Here is a 25232-nt window from a genome sequence, read left to right on the forward strand (position 1 = left end):
GAACCCACAGCCTAGACCAGTGATGGCTAAACTTTTTGCCATTGCATGCCAAAAGTGAGGGTCGCACGTGTGCATGCCCACACTCATAATTCAATGCTCCCCATCCCCACACATGTGGATGTAACCCCCCCATTCCCCCACTTTTGGCACGCAATGTCACGGTGGGCCGGGTAGGCCCATTTTTCGCCCTCCCCAGGCTCCAGAGGCTTTTTTGGAGCCTGGGGAGGTCGAAAATGTTCTTCCCCACTCCCCCCAGAGGCCCTCCGGAGGCTGGAAATAGCCTGTTTCCTGACTTCCGGTGGGACTGGAAGGCCTGTTTTTCACCCTCCCCAGGCTCCAGAGCCTTTCTAGGAGCCTGGGGAGGGCGAAAACGGCCTTCCCCAACCCTCCCCTCTCCAGAGGCCCTCTGGAGTCTGGAAATGGCTCATTTCCTGGCTTCCCAAAAATTAGCTGATCGGTGTGCGCATACACGCTGGAGCTGAGCTAGGGCAATGCTCATGAGCCCACAGATATGGGCTCCGCATGCCACCTGTGGCACGCATGCCATAGGTTTGCCATCATGGGCCTAGACAATGGTCAGATGAAAAGAATCTGAGCCCAGAGAAAAAATGGGGATGGAGGAAGCATCACAGAAGGGACCTTCCCTAGTTCTCTGGAAAGTAAAAGTAAGAGAGAGAAGTGCTTGCAGATTTGCAAGATTCTGTTGCAGGTATTATAAAAGTAGTGTTAATATTCCTGGTTTTGGTTTCATGCCTGCACTATCTAAAAGGGCTAATGCTCAGGGAAACTTTGAAGAAAGCCGTACTCATTCAACTTTGCTACTTGCATTATGGAAGAGCCAGTTTGGTCTAATGGTTAAAGCGCCAGGCTAGAAAACAGGAGATATCATGTTCCATCTTAGCCCTGAAAGCCAACTGGGTGACTTTGGGCCAATCACCAGGAGACGGTGAGTTCTAGTCCTACCTTAGCTGTGAAAGCCAGCTGGGTAACTTTGGGCCAATCACCAGGAGACGGTGAGTTCTAGTCCCATTTTAGCCCTGAAAGCCAGCTGGGTGACTTTGGGCCAATTACCAGGTGACGGTGAGTTCTAGTCCTACCTTAGCCCTGAAAGCCAGCTGGGTGACTTTTGACCAATCACCAGGAGACGGTGAGTTCTAGTCCTACCTTAGCTGTGAAAGCCAGCTGGGTGACTTTGGGCCAATCACCAGGAGATGGTGAGTTCTAGCCCTGCCTTAGGCATGAAAGCCAGTTGAGTGACTTTGGACCAGTCACTCTTTCTCAGCCCAACCTACCTCACAGGGTTGTTGCTGTGGAAAAAATAGGAGGAGAAAAGTGTGTCGAATACGTATGCTGCCTTCAGTGATTTGTTAATAATAATAAAAGTAGGATGCAAATAAATAAATGAGATGTAGAAGAACAACAGTCTATCTTACAAGTCCTTCGTAAGGGTTACTCAGAACATCCATAGAAACTACTTTGAACATCCTGCACGCATCAAAAAGTGGTTTTTATTTTTGAAAAGAAAACTTGGACTGATTCTTTTTGAGGCAGAAGAAGACATTTCGCCACCTGTCCTGAAAGCGGCATCAGTTGTATTGGTTGCTGTGGGAGATGGTAGGACAGCTATTGACAGTTAAGATTAGTTGGAGGTGGGGGTGTGGGAATGACAGGTGGAACAGATGACTGCACAGAAAACACAATTTTTCCATTTTCCCCCACCACCATCCTGTCAGAACCCATCATTCCTCCCCCATAACTACCCTGTTTCCCCTAAAATAAGACATCCCCTGATAATAAGCCAAATTGGGCTTTTGAGTGCATGCACTAAATTAAGCCTCCCCCCCAAAAAATAAGCCCTCCCCAAAAATATTTAACCGCATGCACAGCCGGTCCCCGCCATTTCCTCTGGTTAGGGTTAGGGAGACAGAGCTGGAAATCAGATAAGACGGCAAGAGGAGCTCCATCTTGCTCCAAAATAATAAGACATCCTTGAAAATAAGGCCAAGCGCTTATTTCAGAGTTCAAAAAAATATAAAATGGGGTCTTATTTTGGGGGGAAACACGGTAATCCCAACTGTCAATAACTGTCCTTCCATCTCCCACAGCATCCAATACAACTGATCAGTGGTAGGTTTAACTTACCTTTGTTACCAGTTCGCTCGTGCATGCACAGAGTGTATTTGATGACGTCCGGGCGAGTGGGCGGAGCCTCCCGCTGCTGCTGCTACCTATTCGCCTGAACTGGGGTGAACCAGTAGCAACCTACCACTGCAACTGATGAAGCTTCCAAGATAGGAGGCGAAACATCTTATTTTTCCTCAAAAAAAAAAAAATCAGTCTAGTTCCCTTTTCAAAATTAAAACCACTTTTGATATTCCCAGAATCATGGAATATCATCAGAACTGCCATCACGGAATCAAGAAGGATGTCAGATATCCTTCATTGCACGAAGTGTTTGAATTAATTTGGTTTGCCTGTTTTTCTTAAGCCTCAAAAAAAACAAAAAAACAAAAACCAGTCCAATTGTGTTTTCAAAATAAAAACCACTTTTGATGTGACGATGACAAGTGGTAAGAATGAAGCTCAAGGAAGTTCTTACCTCTTTTTTGGTAAAGAGCAAGACGAGCTCAGTAATCTGTGCGCATGCTGGTTAAAAACAAAGCATGAAAAAGGGTGTCAGCATTGCTGGATCGTGACCTCATCAGTGCTACCAAAACATCTGTTTTCTTGGCTGAATTTTTATGGCTCCCTCCAAGGAAGACCCATTTTTCCACCGAGAGGTAAAATAGAAACAAAAATCATTTAAGAAGGTAAATCGAAGTTCAAAATTAGATCAAGGTCAGCCATTTTAGTTTTTTTAACACTAACAAGAGTTGGAAGGGATCTTGGAAGTCATTTAGTCCAGGGGTGGGCAAATGTGGCTCTTTTACAACCTGTGGACTTCAACTCCCAGAATTCCTGAGTTGAAGTCCACAGGTTGTAAAAGAGCCACATTTGCCCACCCCTGATTTTTAGTCCAACCCCCTGCTCACATAGGAGATCTGTACTGGGGATTTGAACCGCCAAACTGCCAACCTTGCTGATCGACAAACTCAGTGTCTTAGCCACTTGAGTCAGGCTGAAGCCACCTAGTCAGGCTGATGTGCTAAAGTTCAGCTGAAAAATGAAAAAAGGAGTATTTGATTCCCAACCTTTAATCTTGGAGCAGGAGATATGCTTTTAATGGAAAAAGTAAATACCCACCCACACACACACACAAATAAGGACATGCATGGTCTTATTGTCAAAATTAAAGGGAGATAGCCCTTAGCAATAGCGCTTAGACTTATATACAGCTTCACAGTGCTTTCCAGCCCTCTCTAAGCGGTTTACAGAGTCAGCCTACGGCCCCCAACAATCTGAGTCCTCATTTTACCCACCTCGGAAGGCAGGAAGGCTGAGCCAACCTTGAGTCAGTCAGGATCAAACTCCTGGGAGTGAGCAGTGAGTTAGCCTGCAATACTGCATTCTAACTGCTGTGCACCATGGAAGGAAGGAAGGGAGGAAGGGAGGAAGGAAGGAAGGAAGGAAGGAAGGAAGGAAGGAAGGAAGGAAGGAAGGAAGGAAGGAAGGGGAGAATAGCAATAGCAGTAGCAGTAGCAGTAGCATTTAGACTTATATACTGCTTCACAGTGCTTTCCAGCCCTCTCTAAGCAGTTTACAGAGTCAGCCTATTTGCCCCCAACAATCTGGGTCCTCATTTTACCCACCTCGGAAGGAGGGAAGGCTGAGTCAATCTTGAGCTGGTCAGAATCAAACTCCTGGCAGTTGGCAGAATGAGCCTGCAGTACTGCATTCTAACCACTGCGCCGCCACGGCTCTTCTCAATCCATTGTTAGTTTCATTTTAAACTACCTCCATCCTTTCCTAAGATAAAAAGCTCTTCCACCCAATTTCTCCAACACACGACTGTGAATTTAAATCCATTGTAATGTTAGCTGTCCTGGTGTGATTTCTTCTACACAATTTCCCCTAACACACATATTTTTCAGCCTAAAGCCCTGTCTTTTCTTTTCAAACTCAAACTTCAAATTTTGCGTCCTTTTTTTTTTCTTGCCATAATCTGCTCGACACACATCCTTTTTTGTGGCCACAAATAAATGGTTCTATTTGTGCAGAATCTGAACCAAAAAAAGAAAGAAACTACAATACAGGAAGTCCTCAGTTGAACCCGGAACTTCCATTGGTAAGCCAGAAGGGAATCACACCTGATTTTACGACCTTTTTAGCCATGTTGTTAAGTGAATCACTGCGGTTGTTAAGTGAGCTGCAAGGTCCTTAAGTGAATTCAGTTTCCCCCATTGACTTTGCTTGTCAGAAGTCAGTTGGGAAGGTCGCAAATGGAGATCACATGATCCCAGGACCAGGAGTGAAATCCAAATTTTTTCCCTACCAGTTCTGTGGGCATGGCTTGGTGGGCGTAGCAGGGGAAGGATACTGCAAAATCTCCATTCCCACCCCACTCCAGGGGAAGGATACTGCAAAATCTCCATTCCCTCCCCACTCCTGGGGGAAGGATATTGCAACATCTCCATTCCCACCCCACTCTGGGACCAGCCAGAAGGTGGAATTTGCCGGTTCTCCAAACTACTCAAAATTTCTGCTACCGGTTCTCCAGAACCTGTTAGAACCTGCTGGATTTCATTCCTGCCCAGGACACTGCAACTGTCATAAGTACATGCCAGTTGCCAAGTGCCCAGATTGTGATCATGTGACTGTAGGGATGCCGCAATGGTCATAACTGTGAAGACAAGTCATAAGTCACTTTTTTCATGGCTATTGTAACTTTGAATGGTTGTTAAACAAATGATTGTAAGTCAAGGGCTACCTGTAATCTGTTCCATGCTACCATCCATGTTGATTTGGGAACAATGTTCTCGTGACAGATGTGACAAATCTCTTCTAATAATAATAATAACATCCAGCATATTATTGCCCCCTACTTTCATGCATAAATGGGATGATCTAGACCAGGGATGGGCAGCGGCAGTCCCTTCACAACCTGTGTCCCAAATATGCTTTTTCAATAATAATAATAATAATAATAATAATAATTTTATTTCTATACCGCCCTTCTCCCGAAGGACTCAGGGCGGTGTACAGCCTATTTAAAAACACAAGACAAAACAACTATTAAAAATTTAAAATAATTAAATAGATTTGGCTCAATTTAAAACCCCAGAAATTTAAAATACCCCAATTTAAAATTATTATGTTGATAGCCCGGCCTGGCGGAACAACAGGGTCTTCAGTGCGCAGCGAAACAACTGGAGGTCGGGGATCTTACGTATTTCCGGGGGCAGTTCGTTCCACAGGGCTGGGGCTCCCACAGAGAAGGCCCTCCCCCTGGGTGTCGCCAGCCGACATAACTTGGCCGATGGCACCCTGAGGAGACCCTCTCTGTGGGAGCGGACTGGCCGGTGGGAGGCTATTGGTGGCAGAAGACAGTCTCGAAGGTACCCGGGTCCTGTGCCATGGAGCGCTTTAAAGGTGGTAACCAACACCTTGAATCGCACCCGGAAGACCATTCAAGAGGCATCTGGACTTTCTGGAAATAATGTTAATGTTATCGTCATTATTAGAATAGAGTTGTCACATCTGTCACAAGAATATTGTTCCCAAATCAACATGGATGGTAGCATGGAACAGATTACAGATTGCCCTTGATTTACAATCATTTGTTTAATAACCATTGAAAGTTATAATAGTTATCATTTAACAACCCCATAATCGCAGGCGGGGTGGAGTCTTGGGCAACTGAATGGAGCTGAGTCAGAGGTGGGTTTCAGCAGGTTCTGATCAATTCTGGAGAACCGGTATTGGAAATTTTGAGTAGTTCAGAGAACCGGTAAATACCACCTCTGACTGGCCCCGCCCCCATCTATTCTCTGCCTCCCGAGTCCCAGCTGATCTGGAGGAAAGGGGGATTTTGTAGTAACCTTCTCCTGGAGTGGGGAAGGAATGCAGATTTTACTGTATCCACCAAGCCACGCCCACCAAGCTGCACCAACAGAACCGGTAGCAAAAAATGTTGAAACCCACCACTGAGCTGAGTGTTTCCTGGCCAGATGCCCTTCCTGTCACCAATGCGGAGTTTTATTCAGCAGATATAATCTCATTGTGCCCAGAAAGAGAAATATCTGCCTCTATACCTAGGATCGAACTCCAAGCCTCCTGATTGTGAGGCGAGAGCTCCACCTCTAGGCCACACTGCACCACTCTATTCAAAGTTATAATAACACTGGAAAAAAAATGTCTCCCAAAGATGCTTTTTCTAGAGACAACTTGGACTTTCTGGAAAGATGCTATTTCAAGAGAAAGAGCAGACCGGACTTTCCAGAAAGTCTAGTTGCCTTTTGAAAAAGTATCTTTGGGACAACCATGACCTGGATGACTGAGAATCTCCATAGACATTTATAACCTGTGGATACAATGCCCAGAAGAGCCTTGGTAGTACAGTGGTCTAAAGCACCCTGTTATTAACATTAGCTGCCTGCAATTACTGCAGGTTCGAATCTCACCAGGCTCAAGGTTGACTCAGCCTTCCATCCTTTCTAAGGTAGGTAAATTGAGGACCCAGTTTGTGGGGGCAATAAGCTGACTTTGTATAAATATACAAAAGGATGAAGGCTATTGCTTAACGCATTGTAAGCCGCCCTGAGTTTCCGGAGAAGGGCAGCATATAAATCAAATTAAAAAAAAAAAAAAATTCCCGAGCCATTCCCAAGAGCTTTGGTGGCGCAGCAGACTAAAGTGCTGTTAAGTAACACCAGCTGCCTGCAATTACTGCAAGTTCAAATCTCACCAGGCTCAAGGTTGACTCAGCCTTCCATCCTTTCGAGGTAGGTAAAATGAGGACCCGGATTGTTGGGGGCAATAAGCTGACTTTGTATAAAAAAGAACACCGCTTTGAGGGGGGGGGGGCAAAGCCCTACTCAGCAGGTATATACAAAAGTATGAAGGCTATTGCTTAATGCATTGTAAGCCGCCCTGAGTCTCCGGAGAAAGGGCGGCATATAAATCGAACCAATAAATAAATAAATAAATAAATAAATAAGAGCGTGGCTGGCTCAGGATTTCTGGGAGTTGAAGTCCGCAGGTGGTAAAGGAGCCACAGATGCCCGCCCATCATCTAGACACTGAGTTCTGAACAGATCACCTGAACAAACAATAGCAGTTTCCTGTTGTAAATTTCCAGGTGCTTCTGGGCGACCTCGGACTTCTGCAACTGTTCGTTCACCGAGGACAGGTGTTTCTTCAGTTCTAAGGCATCGCTCTGATTTTGGGGGGAAATAGAAAAAAGAGAGAAAAGACAGAAGTTGGAAGAGAAGATGATTAGTTTTAGACAGAGCAACTTGACATACATTTACTCACCTGGGTGTTTATAAAATAAGTTTTGCTCCAGAAGCAAAATATTAGTAAAAACATGATGGTGACACAGAAGGAGTAGCGCGGTGGCCTAGAGATGGAGCTCTCACCTCACAATCAGGAGGCTGTGAGTTCGATGCTAGGTACCGTGTTTTCCCCAAAATAAGACCAGGGCTTATATTAATTTTTGCTCCACAAGGCACATTATGGCTTATTTTCCAGTTAGATCTTATTTTGGGGAAAATACAGTACTAAATGCCTCCGTCTGCTGACAAAAGGCAGGGAGAGGAGATGAATAGATGTGGCAGACGACTATTCATCTCCCTGCCGGACAGATTTGTTAGCCTGTGTTGAGAGAGAAACTTTTTGCCGGGTCTTCTGGCGCTCCTAATAAAGGAAACTTTGAGTTAACTTCAGAGGGTTTGTCTTGTTTGGGGAAGCTGGGTCAGAACACAATCCTTATGCAAGACAACCACAGTGCAAGGAAGGAAACCAGATGGTTCCTCTTGCTTTGGCCTGACCTCTGCTTCCAAAAGCTCCTTGTTCTTCTTCCCCATCAGCTGGGATTTCAGCTCCATGATCTCAGCTTCCAACAGGTGGATGACTTCTTCGTAATCCTGTTCCGCGCTCTGGGCTCGCCACCGGAAGACTTCCGCGGCTTGCAGCTTGTTCTGCAGACATTGGTTCTCTTGGAGGAAGCTCAACGCCTTCTAAAATTTGGGGAAGAAGAGGGAAAGAGATGTAGAGGTCACGGTATATGTGAGAATGCCCTTGGGAGACAGGAGGAAGAGCTGCAGACTAGGCAACGGTTAAGATAAGAGGCAGTGGAGCCCACAGAAGGAAAGCAGGTGGGGCTTTCCTTCTGTGGGCTCTCCCTGGTTTACTGGAAAGTAAAAACAAAGGAGGGGAGAGTAAGGCCTGCAAGATTCTGTTACTATAACCTTACAACAAGGGAGGGTGTGATGGCTCTGTGATTAAAGACACTGAGTATGTCAGCTGGAAAGTTGACAGCCAGGGTTGGAGACCTGAATGCCACCCAACAGGGTGAGCTCCCATTCTTGCCCCAGCTCCTGCCCACCTATCAGTTGAAAAGCATGCAAATGCAAGTAGATAAATAGGTACCACTTCAGTGGGAAAGTAACAGCGTTCTGTGCACCTTGGCATATAATCATGCTGGCCACATGACCATGGAAGTGTCTTTGGACAATACTGGCTCCCTCAACTAAGAAATGGGAATAGGCATCACCTCCTAGAGTCAGAGAGAACCTTGATCTTTAATCTTACAATAAAGGTAATATTTATACCCATGGGTTGTGCTTCTTCTCTGGGTTACCTTGAAGGATGGGATGACCCTTCCGTAATATAAAAGGTCGTTTTGTTGATGTCTGTAATTTAGAGTAAACTGCTTTGCCAGTTCCCACCCTTAAAATCGCTGCGTGCAGAGGTGATATTCAGCCTGTTCAGATCGGTTCAGGCGAACTGGTAGTAGCCACCTGCAGGTACTATGCACCCGCCCGGGTGCAACCCCGTCCTATATTGCTGTGGTTTTGACGCCGCACACATGCATGGATGGAGAGGCCGTTTTCGCCCTCCTGGAGGCTCGAGGAAAGCCTCCGGAGCCCGGGGAGGGCAAAAACACCCTCCCCCCACCGTGGTGCAGGAGGCTGATTAGGCCACGCCCACCATGACCACGTCCACCAAGCAACCGGGCAGAAAACCCCTTGCTAACATTTTTGAAGCCCACCCCTGTTTACAATTCTATGGTACTTTCCTTCTCAATCTCTGCTATTAAAAGAGGTCAAAGGATTAGAGCGAGGATAGATCTTTGGAGGGGTGACAATCAGGATGAATGCTTGGGGTTGGTGGAAAGGAACATAGACATGTTTGATAGAAGCCATGAATGGAACTTGATTGAAGAAAGAAAACTGTTTAGAGCTTGTAAAAAAAATAATAATCGCCATATATCCAATTCCCCTTTGCAGACTCAGAATTTGATGGTGACTCTAGCTCCATCTGTCAGGAAGGCAGGTAGTCCTCGAGTTACGACCCCAAGTGAGCCCCCAAATTTCTATTGCTAAGCCAGGCAGCTGTGAAGTGAGTTTTGCCCCATTTTACAAATTTTTGGCCCGTTTGTTAAAGAGACTAGTGTGGTCGTTTAAGCGAATCTGGCTTCCCACATTGACTTTGCTTGTTGGAAAACATTTGGGAAGGTTACAAATAGTGATCACATGACCACGGGATGGTGCAACCGTCATAAGTACATGCCAGTTGCCAAGTGCTTGAATTTTGATCATGTGACTGGAGGGATGCTGCAACAGTTGTAAGTTTGAAAGCCGGTCCTAAGCCTCTTTCTTCGGTGCCATTGTGACTTCAAATGGTCACTAAATGAATAGTTGTAAATCAGGGGTGGGCTGCTGGGGGTTCGCAGAGCTTTGGGAGAGCCTCTAGCTAAGATTCTGTGCAGTTCAGAGAACCCCCAAATCCCACTCCTGGCTGGCCCTGCCCATCCCACCCCGCCCCTACCAAGAGTCCCCACGCAGACCGTTTTGGATATGGGTAAATGCAGGGCATGCACGGAGGCTCAGGGAGGGTAAAAAACGGGCCTACCAGATGATCAGGAAGTTCCTAGCCAGTTTCCAGCCTCCAGAGGGCCTCTGGAGCCTGGGGAGGCCATTTTCCTTGAGGAAAGCCTCCAGAGCCCAGGGAGGGCAAAAACACACCCACCCACCCCGCCATGTTGCAGGAGGCTGACTAGGCCATGCCCACCATGGCCACGCCCACCCAGCAACCGGGCAGAGAACCTTTTGCTAACATTTTTGAAGCTCACACCCGATTGTAAATCAAGGACTACCTATACTTCAGAGTTCTAGCCTTGGGAGCTGTTGTCACAGTCGTAAGCCTTAATCATGTACGTCTTCAGGTCAATGAAACAGAGGTGTCCTACCCGTCCCCATCACTGACCTGATTTAATTTGTGATGCTGGTCTTCCATAGACTTCTTATTGCTTTCCACCTCCTTCAGGAGAGACTGGGGAGGGGAGGGGAGGGAAGGGAAGGGAGGGGAGGGGAGAGGAGGGGAAGGGTTACAGTGTCATCAATCCAGACAGTGCTGTCTTAAATAATAATAATAATAATCCCCATTCAAGTGGACCTGTGACTTTATGTTCCTCAAACCTTCTCAGAGTTTGGTAACTTTTGTCATGGTGTCCTTAACTATCAACAAACCAGCTGATCTTGTCATGGCTTCCAATGGAAAGTGGTCTTCTTGACATCATTTTAATAAAAGTCAAAAGACTGACACCCACACCGTTAGGTAAAAACAGTCAGGAAGCCTAGTCTGTAGCTCTGAGCGGAAGTCAAATGATCATGGTCTTCTGCTCATCCATGTCTTTTCCAAGTAGATATAGAATCATAGAATAGGGCTGGAAGGGATCTTGGAAATCTTCTACTCCAGGGGTTAGAATGCAGTATTGCAGGCTAACTCACTGCTCACTGCCAGGAGCTCGATCCTGATTGACTGAAGGTTGACTCAGCCTTCCATCCTTCGAGGTTGTTAAAATGAGGACCCAGATTGTTGGGGGCAATAGGCTGACTCTGTAAACTGCTTAGAGAGGGCTGGAAAGCACTGTGAAGCTGTATATAAGTCTAAGTGCCATTGCTATTGCTATTCTCTCCTTCCTTCCTTCCTTCCTTCCTTCCTTCCTTCCTTCCTTCCTTCCTTCCTTCCTTCCTTCCTTCCTTCCTTCCGTTCTTCCATGGTGCACAGTGTTTAGAATGCAGTATTGTAGGCTAACTCTGCCAGCAGCTCGAATCTCACCAGGCTCAAGGTGGACTCTGCCTTCCATCCTTCCGAGGTGGGTAAAATGAGGACCCAGATTGTTGGGGGCAAGAGGCTGACTCTGTAAACCGCTTAGAGAGGGCTGTAAAGCACTGTGAAGCAGTATGTAAGTCTAAGTGCTACTGCTATTGCTATTATGCCAATGACCATCATCAACTTACACATGAAAATAAGCCTTCTGGTTGATGGCCTTACCTTCAGCCTCTGGACTTCCTCCTGTAACACCACCATTTCCAGATGTAGGTTATCCAGCTTCTCGTTCTCACTGGAACTGAGAGAGTCAGACATCTGTAAAGAGAAGTTGGTGCAGCCAAGAATGCTGATGAGTAAGCCAAACTTACCTGCAAGATTCCTACATCTATTTTGGTATGTTCAGAGCATTGATCAAGCAGAGTAGCTGTGCAAAAATCAATCACGATCACGTGAAGCGCTAAGCTAGCTAGAGGATTTTGCAACCCAGGAGGGACCCTGAAATTATGGGATTGAGAGAAAGAGAAAGATCTGCTGATATGTGAATGGAGATTCTCAGTCATCCAGGTCGTGGTTGTCCCAAAAGTGCTTTTTCCAAAGGCAACTGGATTTTCTATGTTTTTTAAATGTTTCGTTTCTCATCCAAGAAGCTTCTTCAGCTCCTCCACCATTCAGTCAGAACCGAAGAAGCTTCTTGGATGAGACATGAAATGTCTTCAAGGAAACACAAAGTCCAGTTGCCTTTGGAAAAAGCACCTTTGGGACCTGCTGATATGAATTCTCTATTTTCAAAGTGGCAATAGTGGTTTTGTGTAGAGCTAACCTCGGCCTCGCTATCTCTAGCTAAGTGATACAAATCATCCCCAAGAACACAGATAATTCTTGACTTACAACTGGTCACTTAGCAACTGTTCAAAGTTATGATGGACTCCTCAAAAAAGTATTTAGGACCAGGGGTGGGTTTCAGCAGGTTCTGACCAGTTCTGGAGAACCGGTAGTGGAAATTTTGAGTAGTTCGGAGAACCGGTAGTAAAAATTCTGACTGGCCCCGCCCCCATCTATTCTCTGCCTCCCGAGTCCCAGCTGATCGGGAGGAAATGGGGATTTTGCAGTAACCTTCCCCTGGAATGGGGTGGAATGGAGATTTTACAGTATCCTTCCCCTGCCACGCCCACCATGCCATGCCATGCCCACCAAGCCACACCCACAGAACTGGTAGTAAAAAAATTTGAAACCCACCACTGCTTAGGACCCAGATTCAAAATTCTGATGGCCACCCTCCCCATGATCACATGATTGCATTTCACATGATGCTCAGTAACATGCTCAGTAACAGGCCCACCTTATGGTCATTTTTAGCATCCTGCAATCAAGGAGCCTGGTGGCACAGCAGACTAATAGCCTGTTATTATCATTCAGCTGCCTGCAATTACTGCTGGTTCGAATCTCTCCAAGGCTCAAGGTTGACTCAGCCTTCCATCCTTTCTAAGGTAGGTGAAATGAGGACCCAGTTGTGGGGGCAATAAGCTGACTTTGTATAAATATACAAAAGTATGAAGGCTATTGCTTAACGCATTGTAAGCCGCCCTGAGTCTCCGGAGAAGGGCGGCATATAAATCAAATTAAAATAAATAAATAAAATAAATGTGACTACAATTTATGATGTTTTTTTCCATTGGAGCTCCAAGCCATCTGGCAGAACCAGGCTCTTGCAAAGGTGGGAGCTGATCTCACCACAGGTGGTAAGATGTTCCAAAGATCAGGAGCCACAGCAGAGAACGTCATTCTCCTGGATCCCACTGGCCATAAATCTTTGACTGACGGGATTCGCAATATGTCCCCTCTGCCGATGTGGGTAGGGTAGGGCCAGTCCCAATCGATCAATCAGAATAGAGCTGAAAGGCACCTTGGAGGTCTTCTAGTCCAACCCCCTGCTGAAGCAGGAGACCCTACATCATTGAAGACAGATGCCTGTCCGGTCTCTTCGTAAAAACCTCCAATGATGAAGTACCCACAACTTCTGGAGGCAAACTGTTCCACTGATTAATTGTTCTCACCGTTAGGAAGTTTCTCTTTAATTCAAGGTTGCTTCTCTCCTTGCTTAATTTCCATCCACTGTTTCCTGTCTTCTAGTGCTTTGGAAAATAAATTGACCCCCTCTTCTTTGTGGCAGCCCCTCAAATACTGGAATACTGCTATCATGTCCTCCTTAATCCTTCCTTTAGTCCTGACGAAAACATATGAAGAATGGCTGCAGGATTTGGGTTTGGCTAGTCTGGAGAAAAGAAGAATTAGGGGCTGCCACAAAGAAGAGAGGGAGCCTGGATAGCTCTGCAGACTAAAGCACTGTAATTTAACACCAGCTGTCTGCAATTAAAGTAAGATCGAATCTCGCCAGGCTCAAGGTTGACTCAGCCTTCCATCCTTTCTAAGGTAGGTAAATTGAGGACCTGGTTTGTGGGGGCAATAAGTTGACTTTGTATAAAATATACAAAAGTATGAAGGCTATTGCTTAACGCACTGTAAGCCGCCCTGAATCTCCAGAGAAGGAGATTCATACTTGATATAATTTGATATAATTTGATATAAATCAAATTAAAAAAAAAAAAGAGGGAGTCAAGCTATTTTCCAAAGCACCAGAGGGCAGGACAAGAAATAATGGATGGAAACTCATCAAAGAGAGAAGCAACCTGGAATTAAGGAGAAACTTTCTAACAGTGAATTCAATTAACCAGTGGAATAGCTTCCCACCAGAAGTCATGGGTGCTCCATCACTGGATGCTTTTAAGAAGAGATTAGACAGCCACTTATCTGAAATGATATAGGTCCTCCTGTTTGAGGAGGGGGCTGGACTAGAAGACCTCCAAGGTCCCTTCCAGCTCTATTCTATTCTATTTTTCTCTAGACTAGCCAAACCCAATTCCTGCAGCTCAGAGCCCGAGTGGCGCAGCAGACTAATGTTACTGTTAAAGGTAGTACTTAGCTTCCAGCTGCCTGCAATTACTGCGAGTTCAATTCTCACAGGCTCAAGGTTGACTCAGCCTTCCATCCTTTCTAAGGTAGGTAAAATGAGGACCCAGTTGTGGGGGCAATAAGCTGACTTTGTATAAAATATACAAAAGTATGAAGGCTATTGCTTAACGCATTGTAAGCCGCCCTGAGTCTCCGGAGAAGGGCGGCATATAAATAAATAAATTAAAAAAACCCCTGTTCTTCATATGCTTTAGTCTCCAGACCTTTAATCATCCTAGTTGCTCTTCTTTGCACTTTTTCCAAAGTCTCAACATCTTTTTTTGTAATGTGGTGACCAAAATTGGTTGCAGTCTTCCAGGTGTGGTCTTACTAAGGGTTTATAAAGTGGTACTAATAATTCACGTGATTTTGATTCTACGCCTCTGTTTACACAACCAAGGATTGTATTAGCTGTTTTGGCTGTTGCCACACACTGCTGGCTCATGTTTAAATGATCGTCCATTTGGATCGTCCCTTTTGGGGTGAGCTGATTCCTGAAGTAACCTGCATGCTTGCTTTAAAAGTAATAACCAACAATTGAAGCAAACATAGAAGAGCGCAATAAAACTTTGGGTAATTCAACACTGACCGGAGAATGGAAAGCAGACGTGTCCAGCAAAGTAGCCACTTCAAGAGGACTGAAAAGTGCAGAATTTGAATGGAGATCTGTGTCTTCTTCTGGAAGCAAGTCCTTGAGAACGTGGAGGAAATCTGGGTTCAAAAAGAAAGGAGGCAAACCAGAAAGGCTGGTGACGTGATCTTAATTTAGCAGAAAGTTTGGAAAACATCACCTCCTCTCTGCTCATAGAAATGCTGAAAGAATAGAATAGAATAGAATAGAATAGAATAGAATAGAATAGAATAGAATAGAATAGAATAGAATAGAATAGAATAGAATAGAATAGAATAGAATAGAATAGAATATTGGAATGAAGAATAGAGTAGAGTAGAGTAGAGTAGAGTAGAGTAGAGTAGAGTAGAGTAGAATATTGGAATGTAGAGTAGAATAAAATAGAATAGAATATTGGAATGAAGAGTAGAGTAGAGTAGAGTAGAGTAGAGTAGAATAGAATAGAATAGAATAGAATAGAATAGAATAGAATAGAATAGAATAGAATAGAATAGAATATTGGAATGAAGAGTAGAGTAAGTAGAATAGAATAGAATATTGGAATGAAGAGTAGAGTAGAGTAGAGTAGAGTAGAGTAGAATAGAGTAGAGTAGAATAGAATAGAATATTGGAATGAAGAGTAGAGTAGAGTAGAGTAGAGTAGAGTAGAGTAGAGTAGAATATTGGAATGAAGAGTAGAGTAGAGTAGAGTAGAGTAGAATATTAGAATGTAGAGTAGAATAGAATAGAATAGAATAGAATAGAATAGAATAGAATAGAATAGAACATTGGAATGAAGAGTAGAGTAGAGTAGAGTAGAGTAGAGTAGAGTAGAGTAGAGTAGAATATTGGAATGTAGAGTAGAGTAGAATAGAGTAGAATATTGGAATGTAGAGTAGAGTAGAATAGAATAGAATATTGGAATGTAGAGTAGAGTAGAGTAGAGTAGAGTAGAGTAGAGTAGAGTAGAGTAGAATAGAATATTGGAATGAAGAGTAGAGTAGAGTAGAGTAGAGTAGAGTAGAGTAGAGTAGAGTAGAATATTGGAATGTAGAGTAGAATAAAATAGAATAGAATATTGGAATGAAGAGTAGAGTAGAGTAGAGTAGAGTAGAATAGAATAGAATAGAATAGAATAGAATAGAATAGAATAGAATAGAATAGAATAGAATAGAATAGAATAGAATAGAATATTGGAATGAAGAGTAGAGTAAGTAGAATAGAATAGAATATTGGAATGAAGAGTAGAGTAGAGTAGAGTAGAGTAGAGTAGAGTAGAGTAGAATAGAATAGAATATTGGAATGAAGAGTAGAGTAGAGTAGAGTAGAGTAGAGTAGAATATTGGAATGAAGAGTAGAGTAGAGTAGAGTAGAGTAGAATATTAGAATGTAGAGTAGAATAGAATAGAATAGAATAGAATAGAATAGAATAGAATAGAATAGAACATTGGAATGAAGAGTAGAGTAGAGTAGAGTAGAGTAGAGTAGAGTAGAGTAGAGTAGAGTAGAGTAGAATATTGGAATGTAGAGTAGAGTAGAATAGAATAGAATATTGGAATGTAGAGTAGAGTAGAGTAGAGTAGAGTAGAGTAGAGTAGAGTAGAATAGAATAGAATAGAATATTGGAATGAAGAGTAGAGTAGAGTAGAGTAGAGTAGAGTATTGGAATGTAGAGTAGAATAGAATAGAATAGAATAGAATAGAATAGAATAGAATAGAATAGAATAGAATAGAATAGAATAGAATAGAATAACAGAGTTGGAAGGGACCTTGGAGGTCTTCTAGTCCACGCCTTACTCAAGCAGATACCCTACACCATTTCAGACAAATGGTTATCCAATCTCTTCTTAAAAACCTCCAGTGTAATTCAGGAGAATTACCTCCCCAAGTAGCCATTAGAGGGAGGCCTTGCTCAACTTCTCAGTCAATGCTGACAGAAGCAATCCTGGGACGGTCACGGACTCTTCTTTTGCTTTTTAAAGCTCTCCTAGAAATCTGAAAGAACTCTCCAAAAATTATGGCCCCTCTTCTCATTAAAGGCACCTCTCCTGAAACTGTTTTCTACCACTGGGTAGCCTTTATCAACACAGCATCCAGCTTTCCCACTCTCCGAGGTGTACCCCAACCATCTGGCACAGCTATTGCTTATTCTAGCGGGAGATTAAGATAGTCAAAGCCCATTAGATCTGTGGGGTTCATTTAAGGAAGGCCGCAAGAAAAGGTAAAAATAAATTCACTAATAAAACCCAAACGAAAAGCCAAAGGTCTAGTGCAGGGCAACTTTAAGGCTTGTGGACTTCAACTCCCAGAATTCCTCAGCCAGCATAGATTTGCCTGCTTTTCTAATTGCTGCCTCCTCCCTCCTCCCTCCCTCTCCCTCCCTATGCCTCTTTAGAAGCATAGCTCCAAGAGCCCCAACCTCAAAACAGCGAGCGAACTAATGTGCTGAAGCTGACTAGGCTAAGGACTAGCCAGATGAATACTGGTAGGCAGAATTTGTTTTTCCTATTTTCCTCCCAAAAAACTAAGGTGCGGCAGTTCAGCGGTTCAAATCCCTAGTGCTGCATAACGGGGTGAGCTCCCGTGACTTGTCCCAGCTTCTGCCAACCTAGCAGTTCGAAAGCACGTAAAAAATGCAAGTAGAAAAATAGGGACCACCTTTGGTGGGAAGGGAACAGCGTTCCGTGCGCCTTTGGTGTTGAGTCATGCCGGCCACATGACCACGGAGACATCTTTGGATAGCGCTGGCTCTTCGGCTTTGAAATGGAGATGAGCACCGCCCCCTAGAGTCAGGAATGACTAGCACATATCTGCGAGGGGAATCTTTACATTTACGTTTAGATATGAAACATAATCAGGAATATTAGCTCTATCTCACCTATACAATTACATTAACAGAATCTTGAAAGCTGAAAGTACCTCTAGATCTTTTCTTACCTCCGTAGGCTACTGTGCCTTGGGAATCAGTTGTCAGTCTCTGCCGTAACTGCCTTTTCTTCTCTTCGCTCATATCTAGGTTTAAGTACTGTAACATCTGGAGGCCCAAAAAAAAAAAAACAGTGAGAAGAATGATACTAACGAAAAACTGGGGAGGGAAAAAAAACCCGAAGAAATGTTGATATTCATTTAGAAGTGTGGTCTCGCTTCCCTGGTATCTCCATCCACATTCTAGACAGCCTCCAGAAGTTTCTAGATCCCAGGATTTTGAGCTATGGCCATGCACTCTGGAGGATTTTGGAGCTGAAATCTACACCCTTGGAGGTCACCCGGGTTAAGTCAGGGTGTTCTCCTACACCCAAAGTCATCTTTAAGATGGAAATCTTCTTGAGAAATCAGCTCTGCATCAGGCTTGATCAAAAAAGGAAGACTTCCTTAAAAGTGGACCCAACCCCATTGCAGGGCCTTTTGGAAAAAAAAAAAGCAGTGGGTGGAGGTGTCATTTCCCCGTCAAGAGCCTGAATCTGAGGAGGAAGATGAGCTAGAGCTGGAGCCTAGGCAGATCGAGGGGGCAGCTTCATTGGCTTCAGAGGAATGTGGGGTGGAAGCAGGCCAGGGTCTCTCAGGAATCGGATGGCTTGCTAGCAGGGAGGAACGGGGCCAGGATGACCAAGAGAGGGCAGGCAGTGGAGATGAGGAGCGACAGAGCTCAAGCGATGAGCAAGAACCACCCCCTCCTGATCCCCAAGCACAGAGAGTGGAGAGGAGGCATGAACACTACAGGCTGACCTGAAGACTTAGGAGGAGAGTGCCCCACCCCTCTTCACAAGGCACACCTAGGGAGTGAGATTTAAGGAGACACTGCGGGGAGGGGCGTTTGTCGGGAACCAACACTGAATTCATGGAGTTTTGTGTGCTGTTGCCGATGTTTGGAGTTTCCTGGACTTCTTGCTTGCTTCCTTGCTTCCTGGATTAATTGCTTTGTTCCTTTGCTTCCTGGACTCATTGACTTATTCCTTTGCCCCACTGGATTTCTTGCTTTGAAGCCATTGTGTAACAGCATTTTGCTGGACTACTTGCAGCCAGAGGCTGCTGGAGGTGTGTGTGTATATGTGTGTGATAACTTTGCTCTGGGACTTGCCATAATTGTTGTGTCCACCAGCAGCACGTGGAGCTAGCAGCAGAGTCAGACAGTGAGGAGGCTGGGGAAGACTATGGGCCAGTCCTGGAGTCTGGGGAAGGCCCAGACAAGGACTCTGCATCAGAGGCAGAGATGGGGCCAGGACCATCTGGGAGTGACTTGCGGACTCCGGAGCCTCCAGAGTCGGACAGCAGAGAGGCAGAGGAACAGGAGGAGCCTGTTGCTAGTGCACGCATGTGCAGAGCTGCCAGAAGACAAGAGCAGCTAAAGCAAAAAGGATGACTTGGGAGTAAGGCCAGGAGATGATTGGCCCCTTCCATAAGGTGTAAAAGAGCAGCAAAGGCTCTTGGGCTCTTCGTAGGAAAGCAACGTTGCTAAATCTGTTTTCCAGTCGGTGTCTCTTATTTCTGAACTTCATGGGGCTTTGCCAAAGAAGATAAAGGTTTGTGATAAGCTGAAGGACTTTTTCTGAAGGACTTGTTTTTGAATTAATTTAGACTAAGCTGGGAATGAAGTAATTCTCAGCTGTTATAATAAAATAGTTTTGGTTTGAGACTAATTGTGTCCTGTAATGACTAAGTGAGCCTAGGTCACAATAATAATGTGGAGCATTTGGGGGAAAGTTGGAGCAATAAAGGGGCGATTTGAACTATCAACTGACTGTGTTGCCTCTTTGCCTTGCCCCGGGTCATCACAGGAGATCTCCAAATATGGACCATGGCTTGGAATCAGTATATGTTCTTCATTCCAAGCCATGAAATTAATCCATTAAAATATAATCTGAAGAAATATTATAGGTGCACAAAATGTGCTTAGAAAATAACAGGGATGACCTAACACAAGTTAGCTTGACCTCCCAAGATATAAAAAACCCAACCCTTGAATTCAATAAAGTTAGTTAACTTACGATGAAGGAGCCTACATCAATCCTAGATTCAATCCTTTAATTTTACTGGAATCACCTGTTGAGTTGGGCCAGGGGTGGGATTCAAATAATTTACCTACCGGTTCACCCAGCACCGAAAATATGAGCGCACGCGTCACCTCTGTGCATGCGCACGGCTTGAAAACGTGGCTAAATATGACGGCATAGCGCCAAGGCAGGTGGAGGTTGTTACTACCAATTCGCCCGAACCAGTCTGAACCGGCTGAATATCACCTCTGGATTGGACTCACCAATTCAAGTTTGCCATCCTTGAGACGAACGTGAGGGTCCAGGGGTACTTTAGGCTCGGGGGTTGAAGACGATTCCTGGCTTGAAGGAGAAGCAGGAGCTGTAAGGAAGAGAAAGAATGGACAGAGCCAGCACACTAGATACGTCTAGCCCAGGGGTCGGCAACATTTGGACCCATTTCCCACAGAAAAGAAAACACCAGGAGCCCCAAAGATCCTAACTGGAAGCTCCCTGTTCAATTCTGGAGCTGACCGGAAGTCCGATTCCCCCCCCCCCCCCCCACCATAGAGTCTCCTCCTAGCGCGGCGTCCTTTTTCCTCTACCTGTCCTAACTGAAACCCCTATCAATTGTGGAACCGACCGGAAAGCCCATCCCTTGCCATAGAGTTTCCTCCTGGTGTGCTGTGCTTCCCCCCACAACCAGAAGGTCCTCTCAAAATTGTGGTGCCGATCGGTGACAGGGAGCCACAACAGAGGGATGAAAGAGCCGCATGCGGCTCCAGAGCCGCAGGTTCAGTGGTGGGATTCAGCCAGTTCGCACCACTTTGGGAGAACCGGTTGTTAACTTTCTGAGCAGTTTGGCAAACTGGTTGTTGGAAGAAATCATTAGGGCAGAGAACCGGTTGTTAAATTACTTGAATCCCACCACTGAGCGGGTTGCTGACCCCTGGTCTAGCCTAACGAAGAGAAGGACTCGGTGTGACTTGATAGCAATCTTTCAGTACTTGAGGGGCCATCAGAGAAAAGAGGGGGGGTCAACCTATTCTCTAAATATTCTCTTCGCCACGTGGGTGGTTATGGGAGCGACGTGGAGCTCCCATGTAACACCTCTCCTGCGCGAGCTGCACTGGCTCCCGGTGGTCTTCCGAGTGCGCTTCAAGGTTTTGGTTACCACCTTTAAAGCGCTCCATGGCTTAGGACCTGGTTATCTACGGGACCGCCTGCTACCACCAATAGCCTCCCACCGGCCAGTACACTCCCATAGAGAGGGGCTCCTCCGGGTGCCGTCAGCCAAACAATGTCGACTGGCGGCCCCCAGGGGGAGAGCCTTCTCTGTGGGGGAACCTACGATCTGGAATGAGCTCCCCCCGGAGATAAAGAGGATCCTGGATCTGCGCACCTTCCATCGCGCGCTTAAGACTTTTTTATTTCATCAAGCTGGCCTGGCCTAAATCCTCTCCCCTTTTTAAATGTAAATTTTAATTTGTTTTAAATTATGGGGTATTTTAAATTCAGCCAAATTATTTAATTCGTTTTTATTTGATTTTAAATTTTTGTATTTATGTGTTTTTATCTTGTGGCTGTTCACCGCCCTGAGTCCTTCGGGAGAAGGGCGGTATAGAAATTTAATTAAATAAATAAAGCAGCCAAGGGTAGGACAAGAAGTAACAAAATGGAAGATTAACAAAGAGAAATCCAGTCTAGAAGTAAGGAGACAGTTCCTGACATTGAAACAATCAATCAATGGAACGGCTTGCCTTCAAAAGTTGTGGGTGCTCCATCATTGGAGGCTTTCAAAAAGAGATTGGACAACCATTCGTCTGAAATGGTATAAGGTCTCCTGCTCGAGCAGGGAGTTGGATTAGAAGACTTCTGAGATCCCTTCCAACTCTATTATTCTGTGTACTATGTTCTATCAACACTCTCATGAGCTGGCATTTCAAGACGTTTCATATCCTATTATAATCCCATATCCCTCCTCATCCCAGTGCAAAATGTCTTTACCGGAAATGATGCACTCTGGGGGGCAGACATCTGGAGACGGAGAAGGCACAGGAAAGTGGCTGTTGTGTCTGCTCTGGAAAAAAAAAAGGGAAAATGCAGGAAGAGAAAATTAATCAGGAAAGAAGTAAAAGGGCGTGAAAAACAAAGACGAATAAAGACCTTTCCTTTGGATGTCCCAAAGGTGCTTTTTCAAGAGGTAACTGGACTTTCTTTGTTTTTCCTTGAAGACGTATTTGTTGTGACCCACGCCCAAGTAGTTAGTATTAAAAACAAACTTTACAGACTTTATTGGAACAGCTGAGAATGAACTCATTCTCAGCATAGTCCAAACTAAATGAAAGCAAATTCTTCAAAACCCCACTCCTCAGTTTATCACCGACCTTGGGATAATTAGGCAAACTGCCAAAGGCTTTTCTTGGCAAAAGTTCAGAAGCAGAAGACGCCGACAAGAAATGAATACAGTGAAACAAGAAGCAAATCTCTCAACGTTGTTTTCCGGCAAAGAGGCCAAGAGCTGTTGCTGGTCTTTTAAGCCTTATGGGAGGGGCCAATCATCTCCTGGCCTTCCTCCCGAGTCGTCCTCTCTGCTTTAGCTGCTCCTGCCTTCTGGCAGCTCTTTTTTTTTTTTTTTTAATTTGATTTATATGCCGCCCTTCTCCGAAGACTCAGGGCGGCTTACAATGTGCTCAGCAATAGCCTTCATCCTTTTGTATATTTATACAAAGTCAGCTTATTGCCCCCACAAACTGGGTCCTCATTTCACCTACCTTAGAAAGGATGGAAGGCTGAGTCAACCTTGAGCCTCGGCGAGATTCGAACCCTGCAGTAATTGCAGGCAGCTGGTCTTAATAAGCTTAATAACAGGGTGCCTTAAACCCCTGTACCACCAAGGCTCTTCTCATAAGTGCACTAGGAACAGGCTCCTCCTGTTCCTCTGCTTCTCTACTGTCAGCCTCTGGAGGCTTTGGAGTCCGCACATCACTCCCCGATGGCCCTGGCCCCATCTCTGTCTCTTATGCAGAGCCCTCATCTGGCCCTTCCCCAGCCTCCAGGACTGGCCCATGTTCTTCCTCAGCCTCATTGCTGTCCAACTCCGCTGCCAGTTCCGCAGGCTGCTGGCGGACCACAACAGTTTTGTCAATTGCCATCTTATGCGTGTTTGTGCTTTGTGTCAACCCTGAAGCGAACCTGGCTGAAGCCGTCTTGTGCTGTCTCATAGTTGCCACGAAGCCAGAAAGGGGGAAGGGAGGGGGGAATTAGATAGCCAGGCTCCAGTCAAAACAAAATGCTTTCTTGTGGGAACCAAGGTCATTGAAACAGGTGGCTGTTGAAAGAAGTGGAGAAGAGCCTGCCTTCCATCTTCATTGGACAATGTGACCGGTGACATTTGGGAAGGGGGGAGTTTGATTCTTTTAATTAGGTGAAAACCGTAGGAATTGTCAGAGTTGGTTTTCATCGGCTGTGCTGATATGATATATCCCATAAACATATCCTTTGAGGAATCTACCTGCCTCGGAGTTATGCTTTCAGTGGGTGTATTACTCGGAATGCTGACTCTTTGCTGCTATGCAGTGACGGAACTGCATAGCCATGAACTGTGAGGAGTGGGCAGAGGTGGGTTCTACTTACCTTTACTACCGGTTTGCAATAGGATCACTGCAATACGCATGCACAGATCGCCGATGACGACATCTGGGGCAGTGAACGGGGCCTCCTGCTGGTTTTACTACCGGTTCTTGCGAACCGGTCCGAACCGGGGGCAACCCATCCCACTAGGAGTGGGAATGAAGGAGGGAATGTTTGGGGAAACTAAAGTAAGTGGTAACGGGTCATTTGCATTCTTCTCGCTAAAAGGACACAGGCAGGAAACCCCACACTCCCTCGCACTGATGGTGTTACGCAGTTGGGTAATGAAATGCCTGCAAACCAAGAACCAAGCTCTGAGAACATCAAGGACTCATACTAATCTGGTCCAAACCTACTCAAACTTTCTGAAGTCCTCCAAGATCAGCTAGATTCTGCAAGGCAGCTTGGGTATCCCACAAGATTCAGCGGGAAAGCAGTTTTCCGAAAACACAACCGGAAGTGTAGCCTGGTGTGACTTTTTCCGAAGCATCCTGAGGTTAGATTTGGATTAAGGTTAGTCGTGCTGAGAAATTCTTCACCTCTTACCTCTGTCTCCTGGCGTGTTTGACTTTGCAAAGCTGCAGTCTGATAATCTGCTCTGAAGACGTTTTAAAACTATTATTATTATCCTGCACTCTGGGTGTGTAATCCTGTTCATACCTTTTCTGTCTTGCTCTGGGATTAGATGGGTTCAAAGGCTAGGTAGGAACGCATTGATGAAATAAATTGGTACCATCCCATAAGGAACAGCTATGATTAAGAATCTAGAGGTCTGTTTTCATAGTAGTATCCTGGCTCCAAAACTCCCACAAGAAAATAGTCAATCAAGGATGCTGGCAGAGCATAAAATAAGCCTATTACAACGGTTATGTAACTGTAATGGATCAATGTGTTTACAAACACGCACAAAAAGAGGAAGAGAGTAGATTGACACGTCTCTGAGTTCCTTAACTCTTCTTCCCAGACTCCCTGTCAGGTTCACCATCTTCGGCTTGGCGCCTCACTGGCATCCTGCCATCAAAGGACATGAGGGGAGGCATGGGGAGACAAATGGGTAATAAACATGCAGCTTGTGTGGGAATTCGGGAGGGGGGAAGAACAGCTGAAGAAAAGCAGATCAACATGGGGCCTGTTCATGCCCCGTTGTCTTCAAGGCCATTTGTGTTGTGACCCAGGCCCAAGTAAGTAGTAGGAAAATCAGTCAGTGAAAAAACAAATAAAAACAAACTTTATTCGAACAGCTGAGAATTACTTCATTCCCAGCGTCGTTCAACTAAATTAAAGCAAATTCCTCCCAACACAAATTCCTCAGTCCTATCGCAAACCTTAGTCCAATTAGGCAAACTGCCAAAGGCCTTTCTTGGTAAACGTTCAGAAGTCACAGATACAAAAATCAATACAAGATGTAGACGAAGAAGAAGACGAAGCTACCAACGTTGTTTTCTGGCAAAGCCCAAACGCCGTTGCGATCTGTTTTAAGCTTTATGGAAGTGGCCAATCATCTCTTGGCCCTACTCCCGAGTTGTCCTCTTTGCTTGAGCTGCTCTTGCCTTCTGGCAGCTCTTCTCATGCATGCACTAGGAACAGGCTCCTCCTGTTCCTCTGCCTCTCTGCTGTCCGCCTCTGGAGGCTCTGGAGTCCGCACCTCATTCCCCGATAGTTCTGGCCCCATCTCTGCCTCTGACGCAGAGCCCTCATCCAGGCCTTCCCCAGCCTCCAGAACTGGCCCATGTTCTTCCTCAGCCTCATCGCTGTCCGACTCCACTGTTAGCGCCACAGGCTACTGGCGGACA

At 45.3% G+C, this 25232-nt stretch overlaps 1 protein-coding gene across 2 annotated transcripts in view; it reads right to left on the reverse strand.

The window, feature by feature from the left end:
• The window catches only part of LOC117667378 (syntaxin-binding protein 4-like), a 94006-nt gene that overhangs the window by 3849 nt on the left and 64925 nt on the right, over positions 1–25232 (reverse strand). For both annotated transcript variants that reach the window (XM_060692973.2, XM_060692971.2), the window contains exons 11-19: positions 21814–21886; positions 20091–20188; positions 17774–17870; positions 14816–14937; positions 11440–11532; positions 10369–10434; positions 7929–8117; positions 7199–7315; positions 2600–2646 (exon numbers count right to left, since the gene is read on the reverse strand). In XM_060692973.2, the coding sequence (XP_060548956.2) occupies positions 2600–2646; positions 7199–7315; positions 7929–8117; positions 10369–10434; positions 11440–11532; positions 14816–14937; positions 17774–17870; positions 20091–20188; positions 21814–21886 (902 nt within the window). The remainder of the gene's footprint in view (positions 1–2599; positions 2647–7198; positions 7316–7928; positions 8118–10368; positions 10435–11439; positions 11533–14815; positions 14938–17773; positions 17871–20090; positions 20189–21813; positions 21887–25232) is intronic.

This window comes from Pantherophis guttatus, chromosome 14 (genome assembly GCF_059756535.1).
Source record: "Pantherophis guttatus breed Tessera chromosome 14, ASM5975653v1, whole genome shotgun sequence".
In the NCBI taxonomy this organism is placed as follows: Eukaryota; Metazoa; Chordata; class Lepidosauria; order Squamata; family Colubridae; genus Pantherophis; species Pantherophis guttatus.